The sequence below is a fragment of the Oxyura jamaicensis genome, chromosome 17 (assembly GCF_011077185.1).
Source record: "Oxyura jamaicensis isolate SHBP4307 breed ruddy duck chromosome 17, BPBGC_Ojam_1.0, whole genome shotgun sequence".
Classification (NCBI taxonomy): domain Eukaryota; kingdom Metazoa; phylum Chordata; class Aves; order Anseriformes; family Anatidae; genus Oxyura; species Oxyura jamaicensis.
In genome coordinates this window covers 4,962,380-4,982,260 of record NC_048909.1, presented here as the reverse complement: position 1 = coordinate 4,982,260, position 19,881 = coordinate 4,962,380, and the positions used below count along the sequence as shown (strand labels likewise).

Genomic DNA, 19,881 nt, shown 5'->3' with positions numbered 1-19,881 from the left:
TGATGAATTTATATGGCATCACTAAATACTTTCTGAAAGGGCATAAAATACTTTGCCTACCTACCATAAAGATGTAGAGTTTTGTGGCCATTAGGGCAGATGTAGTTCCCTGAATGAGAGGGTATCTGCACCTGAAGAGCATTGTAGAGGAAGGTTTGTGAACTTCTGATAGAAAAGGGGAATGATTGCACTTAGCTAGTGACCACGAGAGATGTGGGTAGGAGCAAAGATGTGTTTAGAACAAGAAAAAATGCCTTAAAACAGGAGGAGAATGGATGGAGATAGTGTAGAAATATATATATATATTAAAAAGATGAATAATACATGCCCATTTTTTTATTTGGTGCCATAAATTGAGAAGAATTTTACATGCCTGAAATCTGAGGTCAGAATTCAAAGACTCAAAATATAGAGTTGGTTACTTTTTTTTTTTTTTTTCTCTTCTACTTCTGTACTCTCTCTTCTACTTCTGTAGCCAAAATAAATAAATAAAAATGATCAGGTGCCGGTGGGAAGTTTTGATAACTTGCTGATCTATCAGTGCATTTACTGTTACTGTGTACAGATTACTGGACAAATAAGCTGCTTTTGGAGATACGTTACATTTCTTGTCTTTTTTTTTTTTTTTTTTTCTGTTGTTTGCAGTATAGTCTGTTACGATTTCCTATAGCATCAGGCAAAGTAACAAGATTTAGACTAGTAGCTCCTAGAAAGCTATTTAATTTCTTTAATTATGTATCAGTCATTGAAGAGATTTTCTCAAGGATATTTCAAATAAAGAAAGCCAACGAGAAAGGAAACAGAAGTACTGTATCTACTGTCACAATCTGAACACACTGGTGATGAGATGTTTAATATGTTACGAACACTATTATTAAACAAGGTAGGTGTAAGCACGGTTTGAGACACAGGTGTTACTTGGCAAGCTAAGAGCAAAGGAGCCGCGTTGCTGCTTGCCAGGGTACCAGTGCAGAGTACGTTGAAGTGCAGATGGATATACAGACAGAAAATGAAGTCTGGGAAAGGCTAGGTAGAAATTTTACCCCTGTAAAACAAACCGCAGTGCATGCACATAACTTCTGTCAGGAAGGGACCTAAGGCTGATGGAAAATCATACAGAATTAATGAAAATCCAACACTAACTTCCCTCTGTACACCCCACTTCTGATACAGGTGCATAACCAGGAGAGAGAACAGTGGCAAGTGAAGCCATGCATGGTAATGACCCAGTACCCACCTTCTAATCACAATCTATTCTCTGTTGCTGGTTCACTTAGTGATTGTGAACAATACCTAATCACAATCCATTGTCCTCTCAGCTCAACCTCTGTGTAAGATATCACCTCTCTGAACCCATTTCAGCATATTAATCATAAGTTTTTGGACACAGATTATCCAGAGCTATGCTCTTATTGGCTGCCTTGGGCTCTTTGATGACTTTGCAGTGCTGCATCAACTCTCAACAAACGCACAGCTGGATCCTCCCCACCAGAGAGAACAGAAACCAAGCTCTTCTGGCCTCACTGATCTCTAAAGTTGAAGAAACTGAATTGAGAGATGCAGAACTTTCTCTCTTTCATCATACCTTTTAACTCTATTTTAATGTAATGATAAATTTTAAAGCAACCAACATCCAAAGCTCTGCTGGGTGCCTCGACCAGGCCAGGGAAGATAAATGACAGTTTCTAATTAAAGTTTGGATTCTTGAGCCACTGTCATGGGCTAGAGAGAAAGAAAGGGAGTGTGCAAAAGCACTGATGATTAGGTTAGTCATGCAACTGCTGACTCTGGTATCTGTGAAGCCTTGGAATTAAATATTTTTTTACAGCCAAGGAATTTAGAAGCGCAGTCGACTCAATATAATTTTGAAGACTTTATCTGGTTTTGTGCTTAATGCTCTTCTCTCACTACCAACACTCCTTTACTTACAAAGCTCTTCTTGTTGGAACATTTGTTAGGCAAATATATTTCTAGCAGTGGAGACCTTGAGACCTTTGCAGTTCATTTTAATACTGAGAAAAGCAGATAAATTGAGAAAGGTGCCTGTTGCTCAGTCCTTTAGCTATGCTTCTGGGTTCTGTTATGTTGCACATATAACCTTGCATACAGCAGTAAGGGGCCACAGTGATGTGAGTTTTAATTCTAAATTGACTTCTCTAAGTGCACAAAAAGTCCTTGGATTTGCTGTAATAACTTTCCTTAACGTCTGTTTCTGAGAAGGGGAGCTCCACTTGAGGGTGGAGCAGGAATTGAGGTTGGCTGCTGCATTGCAAGGCAAATCTGATGTTTCTGCAAACACACCGCACTTGGTAATTCCTGCACGATCAGCATGTTGCTTGGCTCTAGTTTTAATTACTCCAGTATTTAGGGAGTTAATACTGTGCAGTCAGGGAATTGAAAAATACTGTGTGCATACAGTTGCGATGTCTCGTTTGCTGCAGTTGGAGAAATTACAGCCAAAGCCTGAAAGTCATTGATGTAGCCAGAGCGTTCCAGTTGTTGGGTGTCCTGACAGCTGGAATTGGTGCTACTGTTGTGGTACTGCAGCCGTGTCTTAACCGCAGGAACTGATGCGATGTGAATATTGTTGCCGAGTCATTTTGATTTTGGAAAGTGATGTAGTTAATTTTTTTAATACGAGTGTCTTGTCTATTAATTGGCAATCAGTGCACTGTAATTGTTACCTTTGGTCCCTTTAAATTGATGTTGTGAACTGGGAGGTAGTTCAGCTTCTGATCTGATGAGATTAGCTTACAGATGAAAACAGTGAACATTTTTGTCAGTATCCATGTCTTCACACCCCTCAACCATGTCGCTTTTTACCTCTTACGCTGAAAGTGGCCTGATGAGGGGAATGGATGGTGGTGGTGTACCTCACCATTCACTTACCAGCGGAAATTTCATCTTACAGGAGTTAGTGGTGAAGTGACATTTGAAGATCTGTTTATAGTCCAGTAGGTTTGCCTTCTGTAGCAGCAAGAAGGGCCGTAAGTTCCTCAGAGCCATCAGCTTTTTGACATTTTCCGTGTTGAGTCGATGACGTCTGAAAGTCACCAACAGTCTTTGGCTACAGCCATTTCCATCTTTAGATATCTGACTCACTGGCCTGTAGCAATTTTAATCTTATTAGCGATCGTTTCATTTATGGTGGACCATCCACACAGCTCACTGCAAGGTTAGAAGAAATGACCAAATTCTGACCCGAATGGATGGAGGGATGAAGCCGTGGCGGGGTGTAGGTTATGGCCTTCTCGCAGTCATCCATCCCTGAACCTTCAGAGGTTTTGAAATGATCCCAAGGCCTGTTGCAAAGAACAGAGGGTTCAGTGAGGCAACCAGATATTTTTGTGACTTTGCCAGGAAGTTACTTATTGTGGAGACATAAACCTTCTACTTTCATTGCTTACAATTTGAGAAACCTTTTAATGAAAATAAGTTATGTTTTCTACCACTGCTGCTTAGCAATAGTATTTCAGATTTAAATATAGACTTTAATGTATTAGATTGCCTGCTTTCACGGGAATATAAATCTTTCACTGCAATATGGTCCTGGATGTCTTGCAGCTATCTCTTCTAACACATTTTCCCTCACACCATGTGTCAAGAGGTTTAATGTTTCATTAACTCCCACAGCATTATGGTCTATGTAAGTTACGGAGCTGCCTTATGTTTTGTGTACCTTTGGGGAGTTGATTGGAATAATTCACTCCTACGCTTTATTTAGAAGTGACAGTAATAATGTACCAAAAAACCTTAATGCTGTATCTTTTCATCCTTATTATTCATGAAAAATTCTGAAAAATCACGAACAATACTTCGTGATTTTGCTAACCTCTACCTGGCTAGTTGAATGTAGGGTTTGTAAGAATTTACCTATAGCCTCTGACATTGGAATTAGGAAACATCTCACGTCTCCCAGAATGGAGAAAAATAGAGTTGGGAGGGTTTCGTGAGGTTACGCGGAGTTTGGTGTAAATGTGGAACTAAATTAACATGTGAATTTTGAAAGAAATGTAAGAGAAGGAGCACAGTTCTGTGTAACACCACTTTGCTAATACAGCACTCGTAGACCCTGAACAATTGGTGACAACCGTTATCTAATTTGTGTACCGTAAACTCTTCAGAGTGACATTACTTTGCCAGTGCTTCAGAAGGAGCTTTTAATTAGGATACAGTTCTGTAGTGCCTTCAGTAATAATTGCAAGGCTTATATCAGACATATGGAAGAGTTCACCAGAACTTTTAACAGACTGTTAACCAACTAAATTAAGTCAGAAGAGTTATTTCTTTCTGTTGCTTTCTGTGTCATTGATCAGTGTTGTTGTCAGTGATCAAACTTTTTCCAAATTAAATTGCAATCTGTGTATTTTACGTCTAGTGACTGTTCTTAAAAGGCTGAGATTCCAACACGGTGATAGTCCTTAGCTCAGCCTGTAAGATTTGCTTTTTGATACATTTTTTTCTTAAGAGATTTTCTTATTAATGGACTGTGGATCACCTGTCTCAGACAGTTTTCCCTTGTGTTTCTCAGCACTCAGTCAGCAGAAATCATTGGTGTGTGCTTTGTCTCTGCTCATCTTGATAACAAACTTGATATTATTCATATACAAAATAGTATTTAATGTGTAAACTGCACCAGAACCTGGAAGCATTTGTTACAGTACAGCTACCGCTCAGGATAATGGCAGCAGAACATGATGAGCACATGCAAAGGCAAGGTCCCTTCTTCAAGGAATCTGCAGGGTTAAGTGGTAGGAGCTGCTCTGTCGGCGGTATAAGATCTGGTATGCAGATTATCTCAACGGAAGTAATTTGATCAAAACTTGATTACATTTGCAAAATATTATTTAACATGTTTGCTAGCACACTGAAGTACGAGCGTAAATAATTAAAAGTAAACAACAGTTGTCCTTGCTTTTGTACTGTTTACTTTGCAGAATACTGAATTTTTCAAATTAACAGTGTTTGCATCGTTAGTGTGAATTAACGAGATTCTACTATAGCTGATTTTTTGTTGCAATTCCTGGCTTAGCAACTGCAATTGGAGTAATAACAGCTGCTTAAAACTCCTGGGTGTAGATTTCTTCCCTGTTAATGATCTGTTCACTAATGATTTAGTATCTCTCGAGAGTTTAGTTTCCAGTCTTGAGGTTGTAATATGGAGAAGACAGAATTACCTCTCATTCTTGTTCTCTAGAGTAATCGTGTCATACTAGAGCCATACACATCCCCACTAGCTGGGGTGCTTTTTTGTTCATTCTTTCAGTTTTCAGTACAAAAGGAAAACAGAGAAGCAACAAGGCCCATTCTTCTCAGAGACAGAAGATACTGTGCCTGACATGAATACCTCTAAATTAGATATAAATATCCCAGTTATTTTCTCTTCTGAGCCGACTGATATCTTAGATGTTTTTATGCAATAAGTGCAAGCTCCTTTAAATAGCTGCATTTTTTGCCTCCTGCTGAAAAAGTGGCTGAGTGGTTGTTTTGGGTTGAAAAAGGTTTTGGGAACTTTTAGCAGGTTATTTCCTGAGCAAGTAGCAGATTTCCTGAGCAAGAGCCTGGATTTATTCTAATAGTGATATACCTTCTGTAAGCAAGACTGCAGGTAAATGATTTTCTTTGCACAAGCAGAGAAAGCAGCTTGTTATGACCCCGGTGGGTGTTCAGAAAGTGGACACAATGAACATGTATCTGACATGTCCATCCTTGGGCAGCTCAGTGCAATCCTTTTAGTTCAGAAATGGAACAGAATTTGCAGAAACCCCACCCCCAAAAAAGCCAATTTTATCTGGAATATGGAGAGGGTGTTAGGCTGATGTTTTAAAATGTACGTTTGGAGATTGGGCTTCTCCACTTGCCTTTCCCTTCCCCTATGGTAGCCAGCAGCCAGCGTGTTCCTGGCTTGCTGAGCTGTAAATTTAGGAAGTGAAGATGCTGGGGGAAAAAGGATTTTAGGCTGTCAGAAAAATGATGCGCCAGTATTTCAATATGTAACTCGCTTATGGTAGGTAAATAGCACAATGCTATTAGCTTCCTGTAATAATGGCTGATTTAAGTATCCTGAATAGTTTCCAGATTCACGTGAGGCTATTGAGGTGGACAGTCCTCTTTAGTGACTTTAGAATTTCTCCTTTCAGCTTTTCTCCTTTGCGTGTCTGCACAAAGTTGTACACAGGCAATCTTAAAATTATGTTGGAGGTTTACTACTTTCTTTTTTCCATTTAGGAAAAGAAAGAATCTGAATATGAAAAGCTGATACTTGCTTTGAAAAAGGAACAAAATATTTATTCTACACTGGTGAAGACCTTTAAGGAATCTGATAGGTAAGTGTTTTTTCTATTTTGGTGGAAAATCTAGACTCAAAGAGCCAAAGTTGTGAAAAATAGTGTAGCTTAACAGGAGTGGTCATAATTTTGTACAGGCCAATTGTTAATGAAGCATAAACTAGCTGTAAAAAAATAGAAATAGTTTTTCCTCACTCCTTAAAATAGAAATATTTTTTGTAATTAAGGTTGTGTTAACTCAATTGACTAAATGCTGAAAATACTTGTTTGGATTGGACTCTCAGCTCAGCCAGATGTCCATTTATGTACCAAAGAAAACAGCCAGATTTTCAGAGAAGGTGCTTGTTGGACTATAGGGGAAAAATCAAATCACAGGGAAATGTTTGGTGTCAGACAGATTTACCATAGCTTACTTCTTCTAAAATACAGATAATGATTATTTTCAAAGTGGCACTTTGAAGATTTTGATGTAAACATATTCAAGAATACAATCAAGTAAGCTTTTGGAGAAGTTTAAACAAAACAGAATAATTGAAATTTTCATGGGATATTTTCAATGCAAAACATTCAAAAGCATATTAAACTTTTCAGCCTTTTAAAATTAAAACACAACGTTGTAGAAAGAAACCTCAGGCCTACTTTGTGTCCTACTATTGCATGGCAGTCAAGGAGATGTATGAAATAAAGAAAATTCTTAGCCTTTGGGTAACAATCTTATTGGTTTTAGTAAAATGTGGTTTTACTGTTATAATTACAAATATCTTAATTAGGTATTTGGCGAATTTGGGAGACGGCTCCTAGCTCTTCCTGCCTGAAGGCTCGTACCTGCCAGCTTTGTGGGAACACGTTTGTATTTGCAGTCAGGGTATAGACCCCTATAGTTTGAATGCCAGCAAGTGAGTACTGCTAAAGTAGATGAGATCTCGTATTTGAATTAAGCGCGTTAATAGTAAGGCCATCCTGTGCTTGGCCACAGCTCAGCTGCTGGTAATAGAATCTTTTTCATTAGAAATAGTGATAGAAGTCAGATTAGGGAGATTATTTCTTATCTCGAGGAAAAGAGCGCTGCCTTTTGTGACTGGTTTCTGTTGAACAATCACCCACTGAAGGAAGAAGCCAGTTTGAGTATTTCACGCAAAGGGTGCCCTACCACTGAAACACAGTCTGTGGGTAAAGGGGGTTGTGGTGATGCTGTGTTGTAATGACAACACCAAGTAACAGCTCTGCTAACGGCTTTTCTTAGGGTATCTTTCAAATGGGGAAAATTATCACTGTGTTTGACTGCAACTTAAATGGGTATTTTTCAAATTAAGCTACCTGGTGTCAGCACCAAGGCATATTTTTTCTCTCCAAGCAGAGAATTGATGCTTTTTCTCATAAAACCTTTAACACAGGAAAAGGAGAAAAATCCTACTTAGCTTTCAGTAATGTTGTGGTTGGTTTTTCTTCTTAATTTTTGCTGAGTGTTTAAGAGAGCTCTCTCTTCAAAGATATTCCTTAGCCTGGGAGAGCTGGTTAAAGCAATGTTTCTTGTGCAAAAAACCCTGACAACAGCACGCTTGTCAGAAGACAGACTGTCTTTTCATATATGCTGCCATTTAATTAATGCATTTCTACAATATGCTCTTCTTCTCATGCAAGTATGATATACTGTCTGCTTCTGTGTAGTCTCCTGTAAGATAGATTTGAATTTTGTTTGAAAGATTCCTGGACTGTCAGACATTTCCCTGTAGCGGATTGGAAATTCTACAGCAGCTTAATTTATCTTAAAGTACTGAGCTTTGGAGTGAATTAAATGTCAAAATAAATAATACAATGAGTTCAATAACACCTTGTTATTTTTTATTAAATCCAGTTTATTTCATACTATTACAATTTCAGTTTTAGTGTACTTAAGTCTTTTTATGGACTGATCATAACTGTGTTGTCGATGCTGTTGAAGGGTAATGGGGAAGATCTAGCAGGGGACAGCTGGATGTGCTGACGCTGTGAGAACTAGGAGGCAGTGACTGATGGTAAAGTAAGCACTTCAGTGGCTACGTTGAAAAAAAGCTGCTTAAAGAATTAATTCATGTTGACAAATTGTCATTTTTAAGTTTTGGAATTTATACTCAGTTGTGATAATTGACACAATTTCAGCTTGAAAGGTCGTTTTACAGATTGTTGGCTACCTGAAGAATTAAAATAGTTGGATTGTGCCTGGGTCATATTTTCAATGAAACGTGATTTTTTTATGATTTTTTTTTTAGTGGAGCATTATATTGTATAGCATAGTTCTGTAGCAAGGGAACAAAGTTTCCATGGTCACCATCTAATGGAATACACAGAAGTTTGTCATTTTGGTTTTCCTTAAAAGAAGTACACAGAAATTGGCCAGTAGAATATATCTGTCATGTCTAAGCTGAAACAATCAGCACAGTTCAAAGCAGCAAGGAAAGGGTGTGGGTATAAAGGTTCAGCCTCTTATATATATATATATATATATATATATGTATATATATTTCTGTTTTTCTCCTTTTTCCATAGTTTAAATACCTTGCAAACGGAGCTAAACAACATCTTCATGTTACGCAAACAACTAGAAGAAGACATTCTGGCTAATCGGAATCTACAGAAGATCTTAGAAGATCAGATTAAGGACATCAGAAACCGACAAGGTCTGTATACATGTGCAGACCATCCCTTTCCTTGGTCTTCTTGCACAAAAGAAAACTGGTTTTATTATAGCCAGTTTGCTGTGATGGAGAAGAAATGTTTGAAAGTAGATAAAGGTGTGAAAAGGTGTCTTCTCGGCCTTCTGTACTGAAAATTATTTGAGGGATTTGTAACAGAATGTCTTTGAGCAATCAGGGCATATACAGAGGCACAGTTTTTCTCTTTCCCTGCAGCAAATGTTAGTAATTCTATGGCAATTCTACTGCAGTGATCATTTCAAGCTGCCTACAATTTTGTACCCGTAGAATTTACTGTTTTTCTGCAGAAATCAGATTTCTGACTTTGAATAAATCTGTGGCCATGGGATCAATTTCTGTCCATGGAATTTAATTATTTCACAATCCTCCGATAAAGAACTTTTGTCTCAGGAAATTGCTAGACTCCTAACGCAAGAAGTATTTCCAGAGAAGAAAAAAGTAGCTGGTAGTTTTGTTATTTTGTAGTTTATTCAGAAATATTAGAGCTTTTGAATATATATATTTTTTGTTATACTTCTTTGAAGGTGTTTTTAATATACACTTAAATAAAGCAATGAATGATGTAAGTGGACATTGTTAAAGATAGTTCACTGCACGTGTACAGACACATCTGTTTTATTCTGTAGGGGATATATAAAAAACAATAAAACCTGTTCACTTACCTTTCACTTAAAGTTTCATTTTTGGCATCATTCCCTTCACAGCTTTGATAAGTGACAAAAGGTAAGCTTCTGCCATTTCAGAGTTTCTGACCTCAAATGTAAAGAGGTGATGAACAACCAGGGGAAGTCAAAGGGACCTGTGGGCTCTCCTGGGTCCAGTTGTCAAAAGCAGTTGAGCTGTAGGTGAGGCTGTTAGGGAGGAAGGCTCTGAAAATTAGTAGTTATTTGTGAAGCTTTGAGTCCTTGCAGCTGCCATGGGATCGGTGTCAGAGTCGGAAGCAGAATTTGGATGTCTCTTTGTTGTTATTTAGATTTGCTTTCTCACTATTTAATGAAATAATACAGGTATATAGAATAATACAGAATTAATTGTCTGTGTTGCAAATGAACAGGTATTTATTGAAATGTAACAAACCATTCATATGGCTGTAGAGGAAATGAACAAGTATTTTCAATTCCATTAATTTTCAATTATTTTGAGCTAAAAGCAAAATAAATTCCATGACTTTGTCTAACCTGGCTTTTTGCATTGAGACTTCGAGTTTGTTTTCATAAAAATATGGTTAGAATAACTATTGTTGCCTTACTTATCCTTCCTAAAAATTATTTCTAATTGCAATGCTAAATGTGCAAATTATAATGCAGAATTACATTCACGACTCATGCTGATAACAACGGAAAATACAGCATGTCCAAGCGTCAGAAGCACAAAGAAATGTAAGGACAGAATTTATTCAGCTGAACAAAAAGCTTATTTTGGGGAATGAAACATTTTAACTGGCCTCCCTGAGATTTACCAGTAGGCGCTTATTTCAAAACTCCTGCCTTTGCATTTTATGTTTTGTTTTCCTACAAACAAATAAGAGTTTCTGAAATAATTTCTGTCATTGGTTATTTTGACAGATGAAACACTATCTTTCTGTGGGGATCAAACATCCTATATGAGTATTTGCTTAGGAGAGCAAGATCATTTAAACCTACAGATAGACCAGCTGTCTCTTGAAGAACTTAAGAAAAAGGTATTGATCTGTTTTATTATTTACTGGTTTTAATGGCTTAATTCTGCTTCATTTATAGTTTGTGCATCTCTCATGGAAAGAAGCATTGTCTTTATTTAGGTACGGCTTGGTAGTTCTGAAAGGTTGTGATATTCTTATCCGTGTGGTTTGTGATCCACCTTTTACGAACTGTTTGTTCTTGTTACACAACATGAGCTTCAGAGTTAGATGAAACGTGGGTGGGTTGCTGCAAGGCTTTTATGCTAGTTAGCTGGATTCAAGTTTCAGGCTCAATACCATATTTTAGTCATCATGAAGTATACCAACTCCAAAGAAAAGTTTTTCTATTAAGTATTCAACAACGTGTACCTCACCTGCCTTTATTAATCATGAAGATGGTAGTGGTGTCTGTAATTTATTCTTTATAGCACACTCCATCCCAGGCTTTACAAATCTTTTGATAAATAGGGCATGTTATAAAATAACCCCGAGGTAGGTTAATATTATCTCCATCCTACATAAGGAGAACTGAAATTCACAGAAATTAAATGTGCAGGCGATTGTCAAACAATAAATCAGTATTGGAGTACAAAAACCTGTTCTCTTGATGCATCCTGTGCATTGATCTCTGATCAGTGCACCAATTTATGATAAGGACCTGTGCTGAATATGATTGTTTGGGTGTGAACGTAAGGGAAGTTTTACCTTTCTCATGGCCAGCTGAAATGTAGGCAGGTGTTCAAAGACTGGAGGTGGGTAATCTGACGGAAAGAAGCTTGCCTTACACTGAGCGGGTGTCAATAAAAAACAAAACAGATTGTGTCTCAGTCCCATCCTGGGGTTATACCACTTTTATCACCGAACGTATTCCCTTTGGCATGTTCTGTGACACTCATCAGTAAAAGAAGTTTATAAACCATTTCTTACCTGAAAAAGGGTTTGTATGCCTGAATGCTGATCTTCCTTTTCCAAATATATTAATTGTTCTAATAAAAAGATTTCACTTTCTTCTGCAAACATTGCTTTCTTGATTATACTACAAGTCCATGACACTAATACCTGTTTGAGACTCTTGAACTTGATTTTCTTCTCTGGTACAGATTTTGTATCTGTGAAACTACTCAGATGGGTAGTGTCTTCCACAGGGTGTCTGAGATACAAGAACAGATTGTTTCTGAATGTTCCTATTGCCCTGTAATGGTGATTTCAGTTGCACCAAAGTGTTTCTTCTCAAATCAGCCTGTTGTGAGGTGCCCTTGGGTTTCTTTTTGCTACTGAATTATGAAAATTGCAATTTTAACTTAAGAACTTGGCTGGAAACTAGTCTCCCAAGTTTAGATTTTTTGAACGCTAACTTACAAATACGTGATCATGTTTTCATACATAGGGAGGTTGCCTCATGAGCAGATATAGAAGGCCAGGCCTTCCAGCTCTGCTGTGTAGATTTACCTGGAGATTTGTATATCATAATTTGTTTTCATACTAGTACAGATGTTACCAGTTTTGCTTGTTCTTCCTTGGGTTGTTCAGGTTACTGATCTTCTCTTGATGGTTAAGGATCTGCAGTCAATTAATCAAGAACTTAAGAAAAAACAGCTCGGACTCAGTACAACAGATTCTCAAGGGAAGGAAGCACTAAAAATATTAAACCAGATTAAGGTAGGTTTTCTGTGTTAAAGTAGTGAATCCGACTCTCACCTCTAATATACCTTGTGGAATCATTTACATTAGTGCAAAATGACTGTAAAACCCTAGGAGCTTGGATTGCTAATTCCTTATAATAACTTTTTAAATTAATGATGTAAACAACTTTAAGAGGTTAGCACAACAGAGAATCAGCTTAATTCAGCAAGTGTTCAGTGATGTGTTTAGTTGATTTTAAGGAAACAACATACACATTAAAATATTTATGGTGTCTGTGGTCTGTTGGTTTTGTCTAGTGAAAGAGGAAGAGTTAATTTTGCTTTACAAAGAAAGCAGTATCTTATAGAACTATTTAGCTATTCCTGAATGTCTGTTTGTCTACTGTTCAAGAGTTATCGTCATGCTGTGCCTATTTCTGTGACAGCTTAGTTCATATCTCCTCTCCACCTGCAAACCAATGGGGGTTCACAATGGCCAAAAAAGTAGGACTAGCGCTTTGGGCCGCTTAAAAACATGTTTGTTTGTTCATGGAGAATGGAGAAGTGGACAGCATTGTGGCAGAGTGCTGAGAGATGCAAGGAAGTACTCATTGCTGGGTGTTTCATTGCCAAAAGTTAAGACTGCTTTAGCTGCGGGGAAGAAGAGTTCTGGGTAAAATAGTTCCAAGGATTTTGGGAGCTGGATCCCCATGTATCTTATTATACGTGAATATTGAAGGATGTTCGGCAGGCTCTGGTAGACTCTAGTGAACGTTCTAGCTTGTTATAAAGTATTACTGGAAATGTGGCAGGTATTACTTTTTGGTATATTCAGTTGTGTTTTTTGTGTTCAGTTCCTTTGTTCTTGTATGCTACATATTGAATAGGAAGACAAAAATATAAAAGGAATAATGATGGTAGCATTTTCTCTCTTGAATTTCTAAATCTGAATTAAACTCGAAAGAACAAGAGATAAATAGGAATAGTCTGATTCAGGTGCGTGTAGGGATTGCCTAATTCATTAACTGTCACGACTGATGATTTTTCTGCAGGACTCAGGAAAAAGGGCCATGTCTGTTACCATATGTGCTGCAGATGCACTGGGAGCAATCAGTAGAAGTCACAGAAATATTCTTGCTTTTTCATTGTTAAGACATATTCATGTTACCTTTAACTGAAGTATGTCTTAAATTATAGATCAGCCTTTAGGGGTGCTGTGTATTTTATTAAAATAATGAATTTACGTGTTACTTTGACAGGTTTGCTCTGTAAAGCTTGTGGGTGATCTGTTTCAAAGTGCTTGCACTTTACATCCTTTAATATTCCTAGTAATTTTCTGTGCCATCCTGCAGAGGGTGCTGCACCCCCACTGATGCAGTAGTTAACATCAAAGGAATTTCTGTTCTGTGCTAAGATTATCATGACAAGCTCTCATACATTTGTATGAGCATGAAAAGAACATGTAGGGCTACTTGCTTAAGAAGCTGCCTATGTGAAATGAGACACAGAATGACAAAGAGTGAAGCTTGTAAGATATAAATAAAGCCTCAAAATTCTGGAGAAGGAAGTAGAAAAGTAAAATATGGTATTTTAACCTGTGCCAGAATGGTGGCGGTACTATTATGCTCAAAAGTTAAAGGAGCTGTGATTAAATGTTTTTAGTTTAAAAGGTACCAGTTCATCAGTCTTGTCAATAAACAGCTACCTGGCTTTCAGGCTATGGATGTGACAACATTATATTTTGTGTATGAATAACCATTGTCAGAAAGAACAAGTTCTATTTTTTGTGTGTATTTTAGGCTAGAATTTGTTGGCAGGCAATGCTGAGATGATGCTAACGTGCTATAAGAGGAATGTGGACAGACACAGGAAGATGTACCCTTTGTAGGTTCTTAAAATGAACCCATCTTTCTCTTCCTTCACAAAGCTGGAGCACAAATCAGATGAATCTGCACAGCGCGGTCTCTGCAGGGCATCCCCAAGGGTATAACAGCCCCTGCTACTCTATTTCTAGGCTTCATGTTTGGACAGGAGAGAGGAGGAGGATAGAGAAAGGTTGGTTTTGTACTGTCCTCTGAACATCTGCTTTCTCTGAGAGAAGCAGTCTCAGTGATTTCAGCCTCCAGGGCTCCAGGGATCTTTGCAAACCAAGCATATCAGTGGTTCATTTAAGAAAAACATTCTCAAGGTTTTCAGTCTCCAAGGAAATACTTTAAACAGGCAGCTTATTCTCAGTAGACTTTTTTCTGGCCATAAGCCACATATTTTCTTTTAATATTTTGTTGTACATTAGATTATATTCCTTGGAGAACAGAAAGTTTCTTTTCAGCCTCTTAGACATAGGACCAGGCTCAAACTTCAGCCATGTCTTATATTAGTGTGCTATGATCTGTCGGTCTGATGTAATAGTTTCATTTTTGAGAAGCATCACTTATGAAGCCCAATATTGGCCTGGGAAACTCATGCACTAGAAAATGCTGAGTCAGAAAAAGGGGTTGCATTGGGCAGATAAGTTATATGTGCAAACAAATTTAATACACAAATGTATTTAATACACAAATGAGTTTGACCTGAATCTGCATATGGAAAATTAAACCTTAGCAGTTTTTTATATTAGCTAATATTGTTGGCTATGATGTCCCATGGTTACAATGAAAAATATTTTTTAATGCACGTCTTTGCGGTGTACCACAGACCTATCTGTGTCTACCTCTAGTTTTCTGACTGTCTTTAGTTTGTGTTGTCCCAGAGAAACAATTTCTAAGTGAAAATACCAAGATAATTAAAACATGACTCAGAAATTAGTTTTGCACCTAGGTTTCTAATAGTAAAAGGAAAATATATTAATATGCTGCACCATTGCCCCGTCCCCTTTCTACCTTTTTTAGCTCTTACTTAAACCATTAGAGTTGTTTATAGTGCTAAGAGTTGGAAGTTAAAAAGGCTTTTCTCATTTATTTCATATATACATTTATGTGCCCATTTTGTGCATGCTTAATTTAAAAAAGAACAACAAACCCCCCACATGCATTCAATTCCCGGTGTTCTTGGGAAGTAAAAATAACGCTCCCGAAGCATCCTGTTCGTCTGTAATTGGGCTGACGTGCTTTGAGCCAAGACTTTACAGCATGTGATGCTGGGGAAGCAGGTTTTTCTTTTCATAAGTTTCAGCACCGCACTTTATATCCATCAAAGCTATAAATATCACATCCACGACCTCCAGACACCAGTTTCTTTCCTGCCAGTGTGTCATCTGAGGCTCTGTACCTGTAATCTCAATTTACTGCTTTTTCTGTAACTATGCTCAAGATTCTGCTTTTCTTGTCTTAGGGTAATTTTTCTTTAGCCTCAGTCACACCGAAATATGACTGTTATACACAACAGTGCTATATTATTGCCCCTAGTGCTTTCAGACTAAAATTTTTATCTAATGCAAGGTTGAATCCACTGTGCCAGTGCTACATCCAGCCTGTGGTTCAGGCATGCCAGGCGTTGCATCATTGGTATTCACCATCACTCTTGCATGTTTCTAATATGTAATGAGGTTCTAGCAGCGAAAATCTTAAATAACTGTCTTTTCCTATTAGATTGGGAAAAGTTGCTATAAAACAAGTTGATATAAATGTCCAGTCTGGTTGAGATTCTATTTCAGAGTTCCCTAAATGTAGCTGTTTGGATGCCATCTGCAGTGATACAGCGGCTTGCCTGTGCTGTGTTTTCACGTGCCTTTATCCATCCCCCGTCCACCTCTTGTTCTGCTACTCATTCCTCCCAGCTCAATGAGTTGTAACTGCTTGCGTGGTTGGACCTGCTCTCTGGCTCAGGTCTGCCACGCTTTGGGAACCTTTGTTGAAGTTTAGTATTGACATGTGCCTAAAACATTATATACTGCAAAAATCATACCACTGTGCATTCAAGAACACCCCCAGAAAGCAAGAGCTTAGCTCTGTAAAGTACCAGAATGTAGCCCGGAACCCGAATAAGTTGTTCATGTTTTTCTGCGTTACTGCCTACGTAGTGGGATATGAGAAAACAAAAACTGCAAAGCTTGGTTATGGAATGCAGCTGTGAGTGTCGCATCACAGGCGAGCGGTGGAATGTGGTGACTGCACGTCCTCTGGGGTGCGTCCCAGAGCTGCTTGAAAGACTGTCGTTGTACTCAGGTTGTTGCCTGAAAGGCTTTGCCAGGATATGACTCCCAAATACAATAATTCTTTTTAAATAGAGATTTCCTTATGTCTAGTGTTAAACCAACTTCAGCAAGGTTAGATTCTGTACTCTTGCCAAAGCAAACTGGATTAGGAGGTAAATTATGAAAGAGGTGGAAATATTCTCTTCTCCATGAGCTGGGCATACATAGCTCACTCAGGAGTGGTCTGTCCTGCTCGTGAGAGATGAGCAACCTGCATCTCGTTCCTTGCTCAGGATTGTTCCTCAGGTGTAACACCCAGCAAACCAAAGGTGATCGTGGTCCTGCTTTCTGCCGACTGATGTCAGGGACTCGGGTTCTGCTGCTGTTCTAAAACAAAGCTGGGGCTTCCTCCTCTTTGCTCAGGAAATATTAGTGCTGGCATACGGACTGGGCTCTGTGAAAAATAGGGAAAATGATGATTTGGCACCATTTGCTGCAAATAGACAAGTTTAGGCAAGACAAAGCAGATGTAACCTTTGTTACAGTAAGTCTTTTTTAGGAAGCTACATGTGTTTTAGAAGTGTCTGTGTCTTGGATGCTGGAGAAGAGCTTTAATTGTGTAGCGAGTGAAAAGGAATTCTGGAAGTGGGAAAATAAAATAGGCACAGTGAGAACATGACTGAGGATAGGGGTCCTTTGTCAGGAGAGGTTAAATGATGTTCATTTGTTTTGTTAAAACTGAGGGGAGGGGGGAAAGTGTTAAATAAAGATGAAGTAATGTGAAAGATAAGGTTGCATTGTAATATGAATCATTCCTGTTTTTTGTATTAATTTCCTTTGATCTTGTTGAAGAAATCTAATTCAGTGTTTGTTACTTTGTATTACAGGCTTTTTTTGTTTTCTTTTAAGACATGTCACTGACTTATTTATGCATGTTTCATATCACAGTATTTTTTTGTGCTACATTTTCATGTCATTCCATACTTTGTGTAGTTTCTTGAAACAACAGAAGAGCCTGTGATGCAGACTGAAGATGGTGACAATGACAGGAGGATGCAGAACAGTTCATTTTATGAGAGGGTCAGTCAGGTAGGACTCTGCTCTGGGTACATTATGTCACACTACTCTTTTCTCTGCATAACCTTTACAATTCTTATATTCTGTAGATCACAATGTCTTTGCAAACAAAGCATACTCGTCTTGGTATCTGATTTTGCTTTCAACTGATTGTTATACTAAAGAGTTTCTGAAAGCTTCTGCCTGTGTTTTTCTGCTGCTAGGGCTTCCAGTCAGGTTAGCTTCCGTTCTGGTCCTCATTTCCTCCTGTTTGAGTACTCATAATCTTCCTTAATGGGGATGATAGAAAGTCCCCTGAAATTGTACTTCTTTATGCACACACACACACACACACTCAGTTACTCCCTCGCTAATCTTCAGCCTCCCTTGTAGTCAGGCCTCTAGTACACATTGTGCGAGATTCTTCTGCTGCCCTCATTAATGAAAAAATATTGGATGTCCTTCTTCAGGGTTCAAATACTTGGTATCGTGGTAACTTGCTGGAGACATTTTCATACTTACGTAAGTTTCTGGAATCACCTCTTCTCTGGTCATTCAAAAGCAATGTAGCAGAAAGCATCACTGGATGAGTAAATCACGGTGGAAGGAACCTCAGAAGATCATAGAGTGCAATTAAAACTGAATGTTTCTAGTTGTTTGAAAATGCTAAAATGTGACACAAATGTGACACAAAATGGCACATTGTGGCCGGTTATGTTGACAAATAATGATGGTTTGTTCTCTGAAATTTGTAATTTCTGTTTCTGTTTACTAGGTATACCTTCAGCGTTCCATGGATTGTCCTTCCGAGGTGGATAAACAGGTAACTGATGTAAAGATTCTCTTACCTCGTAAACATCTTAATCTCTCAGTGCTGATGTATACTGATGCAGCTGTATCCAAATGGACCCAGCCTAAACTCTCATGTAGTTGATAAAAAGATTCCCATTGATTTAAATGGGGGTAGAATTACTGGAGAAACCCCATGTAAAAGTAGTCTCTGGTGTAACATAAATGAAGTTCCCAGCTTGTAAATACTATAAGTTGCATTCTGTTCTTGCCACCGGGGTTTGCATCTGGAGACCCCAGGACAGAATTTGTTACTTTAAATACAAATTTTTCAAAGGTAAACTTAAAAAAAAAAAAAAAAAAAACACTAAAATCTGCAGGCAACATTCCAGAAGCTTCGTATGTTCTCAAAGATAAATACCCCCAGGGAAATCTACTTAGTACTAAACAACTGATCTCTATGAATTAATCATATGAAATAGATGTTCATTAGTTTTTCTATTAATAAATAGTAAGTGAAAAGTCTGTGGATGCTTCTTAATGTAGATAAAGGTCATCAGGAATTACAAAACCTGATTACAAAAAGATTACAGCCGTGAATTTAATAGAACATTGCATACCTGTCTAATAAGAAAATGTTTGCAATTTTTTAACAGATAACTCCATCAAGCTATTCAGAGAGTTTCTGCGAAGATAGACATTATAGGAATCCAAATAAGCCTCAGTTTGAACATGATACAACTGGCAAACACTTTGGCAGAATAGGGATGAGTGAACATGAAACAGAAGAGATGAACTTGCTCACATCTCTTTTAAGAGAAAATAGAGCATCTGTACTTGAATCTACGTAAGTATGTGAGAGATGCACTGCTTTTGACAGTATTTCTATTTGAGAAGAGAATAAAGTAATTTTGCTAAAGTGAATTTAGATAATGGCACTGTCTAATTTACCTGAGAGATTGGCAAGGCGCCTTCAGAGCCATTTTAGTCTATCATGCAATTAAGTAATTAGGAAACATACTATCAGTCGAAATCCTTATGAAAAAACCATTACAAGAAAAAAAACTCTCCAAAGTTATTGATATACGGAGCTTTACTGTACAGAGGAATTGTTTTCAGGATGGGAGCTAGCAGTGCTAAAGGGCACAGATGATAATATGTAGTGCTGATTATTTTCCTTTTTTAAAAAATATTTAAATATCAGAAAGCACAGATCAGTGAATGGTGGTGTGGTGGAAGGGATGAATCCATATTGCTGTAGAAGTGATATGTGTGAGAAACTGAGGATGGAGGAAAAGGAGTTACAGTGACTGCAGTGTTAATTCTGAATGGACATTGCTGGTATGCCTTGTGGCCTCTGTCCTTCCATCTGAACAGCTTGGACAGAGGCTTGCTTTCTGTCGGCAAATCAGGGAGTCTGTGTCCATGTGCTGCAGTTGACTAATTGGTTATTCCAGTGTAAACCAATTGTAGGGCTGCTGGGATGAACCATGTTGTAAGTACTTAGGTCAGTTTTGAATCCTAGTGTAAAAAATGTTTTGTATGTGTGCACAAATGTGCTACGCTGCGATGTAATCCATTCCCAGGCAAAATGCTCATTTCTGTAGGACCTGGACAATACCAAGGATGAAGTTGTATAGAA

General features: G+C 38.0%; 1 protein-coding gene across 3 annotated transcripts in view; it reads left to right on the top strand.

Annotated features, from left to right (window-relative positions):
- The window catches only part of CDK5RAP2 (CDK5 regulatory subunit associated protein 2), a 79,459-nt gene that overhangs the window by 25,068 nt on the left and 34,510 nt on the right, over nt 1-19,881 (top strand). For 2 of the 3 annotated variants that reach the window (XM_035342011.1, XM_035342014.1), the window contains 7 exons: nt 6,229-6,326; nt 8,814-8,944; nt 10,546-10,661; nt 12,171-12,299; nt 17,388-17,483; nt 18,226-18,273; nt 18,896-19,086. In XM_035342011.1, coding sequence (XP_035197902.1) covers nt 6,229-6,326; nt 8,814-8,944; nt 10,546-10,661; nt 12,171-12,299; nt 17,388-17,483; nt 18,226-18,273; nt 18,896-19,086 — 809 coding nt within the window. The remainder of the gene's footprint in view (nt 1-6,228; nt 6,327-8,813; nt 8,945-10,545; nt 10,662-12,170; nt 12,300-17,387; nt 17,484-18,225; nt 18,274-18,895; nt 19,087-19,881) is intronic. The other variant, XM_035342013.1, reaches the window with a different exon arrangement.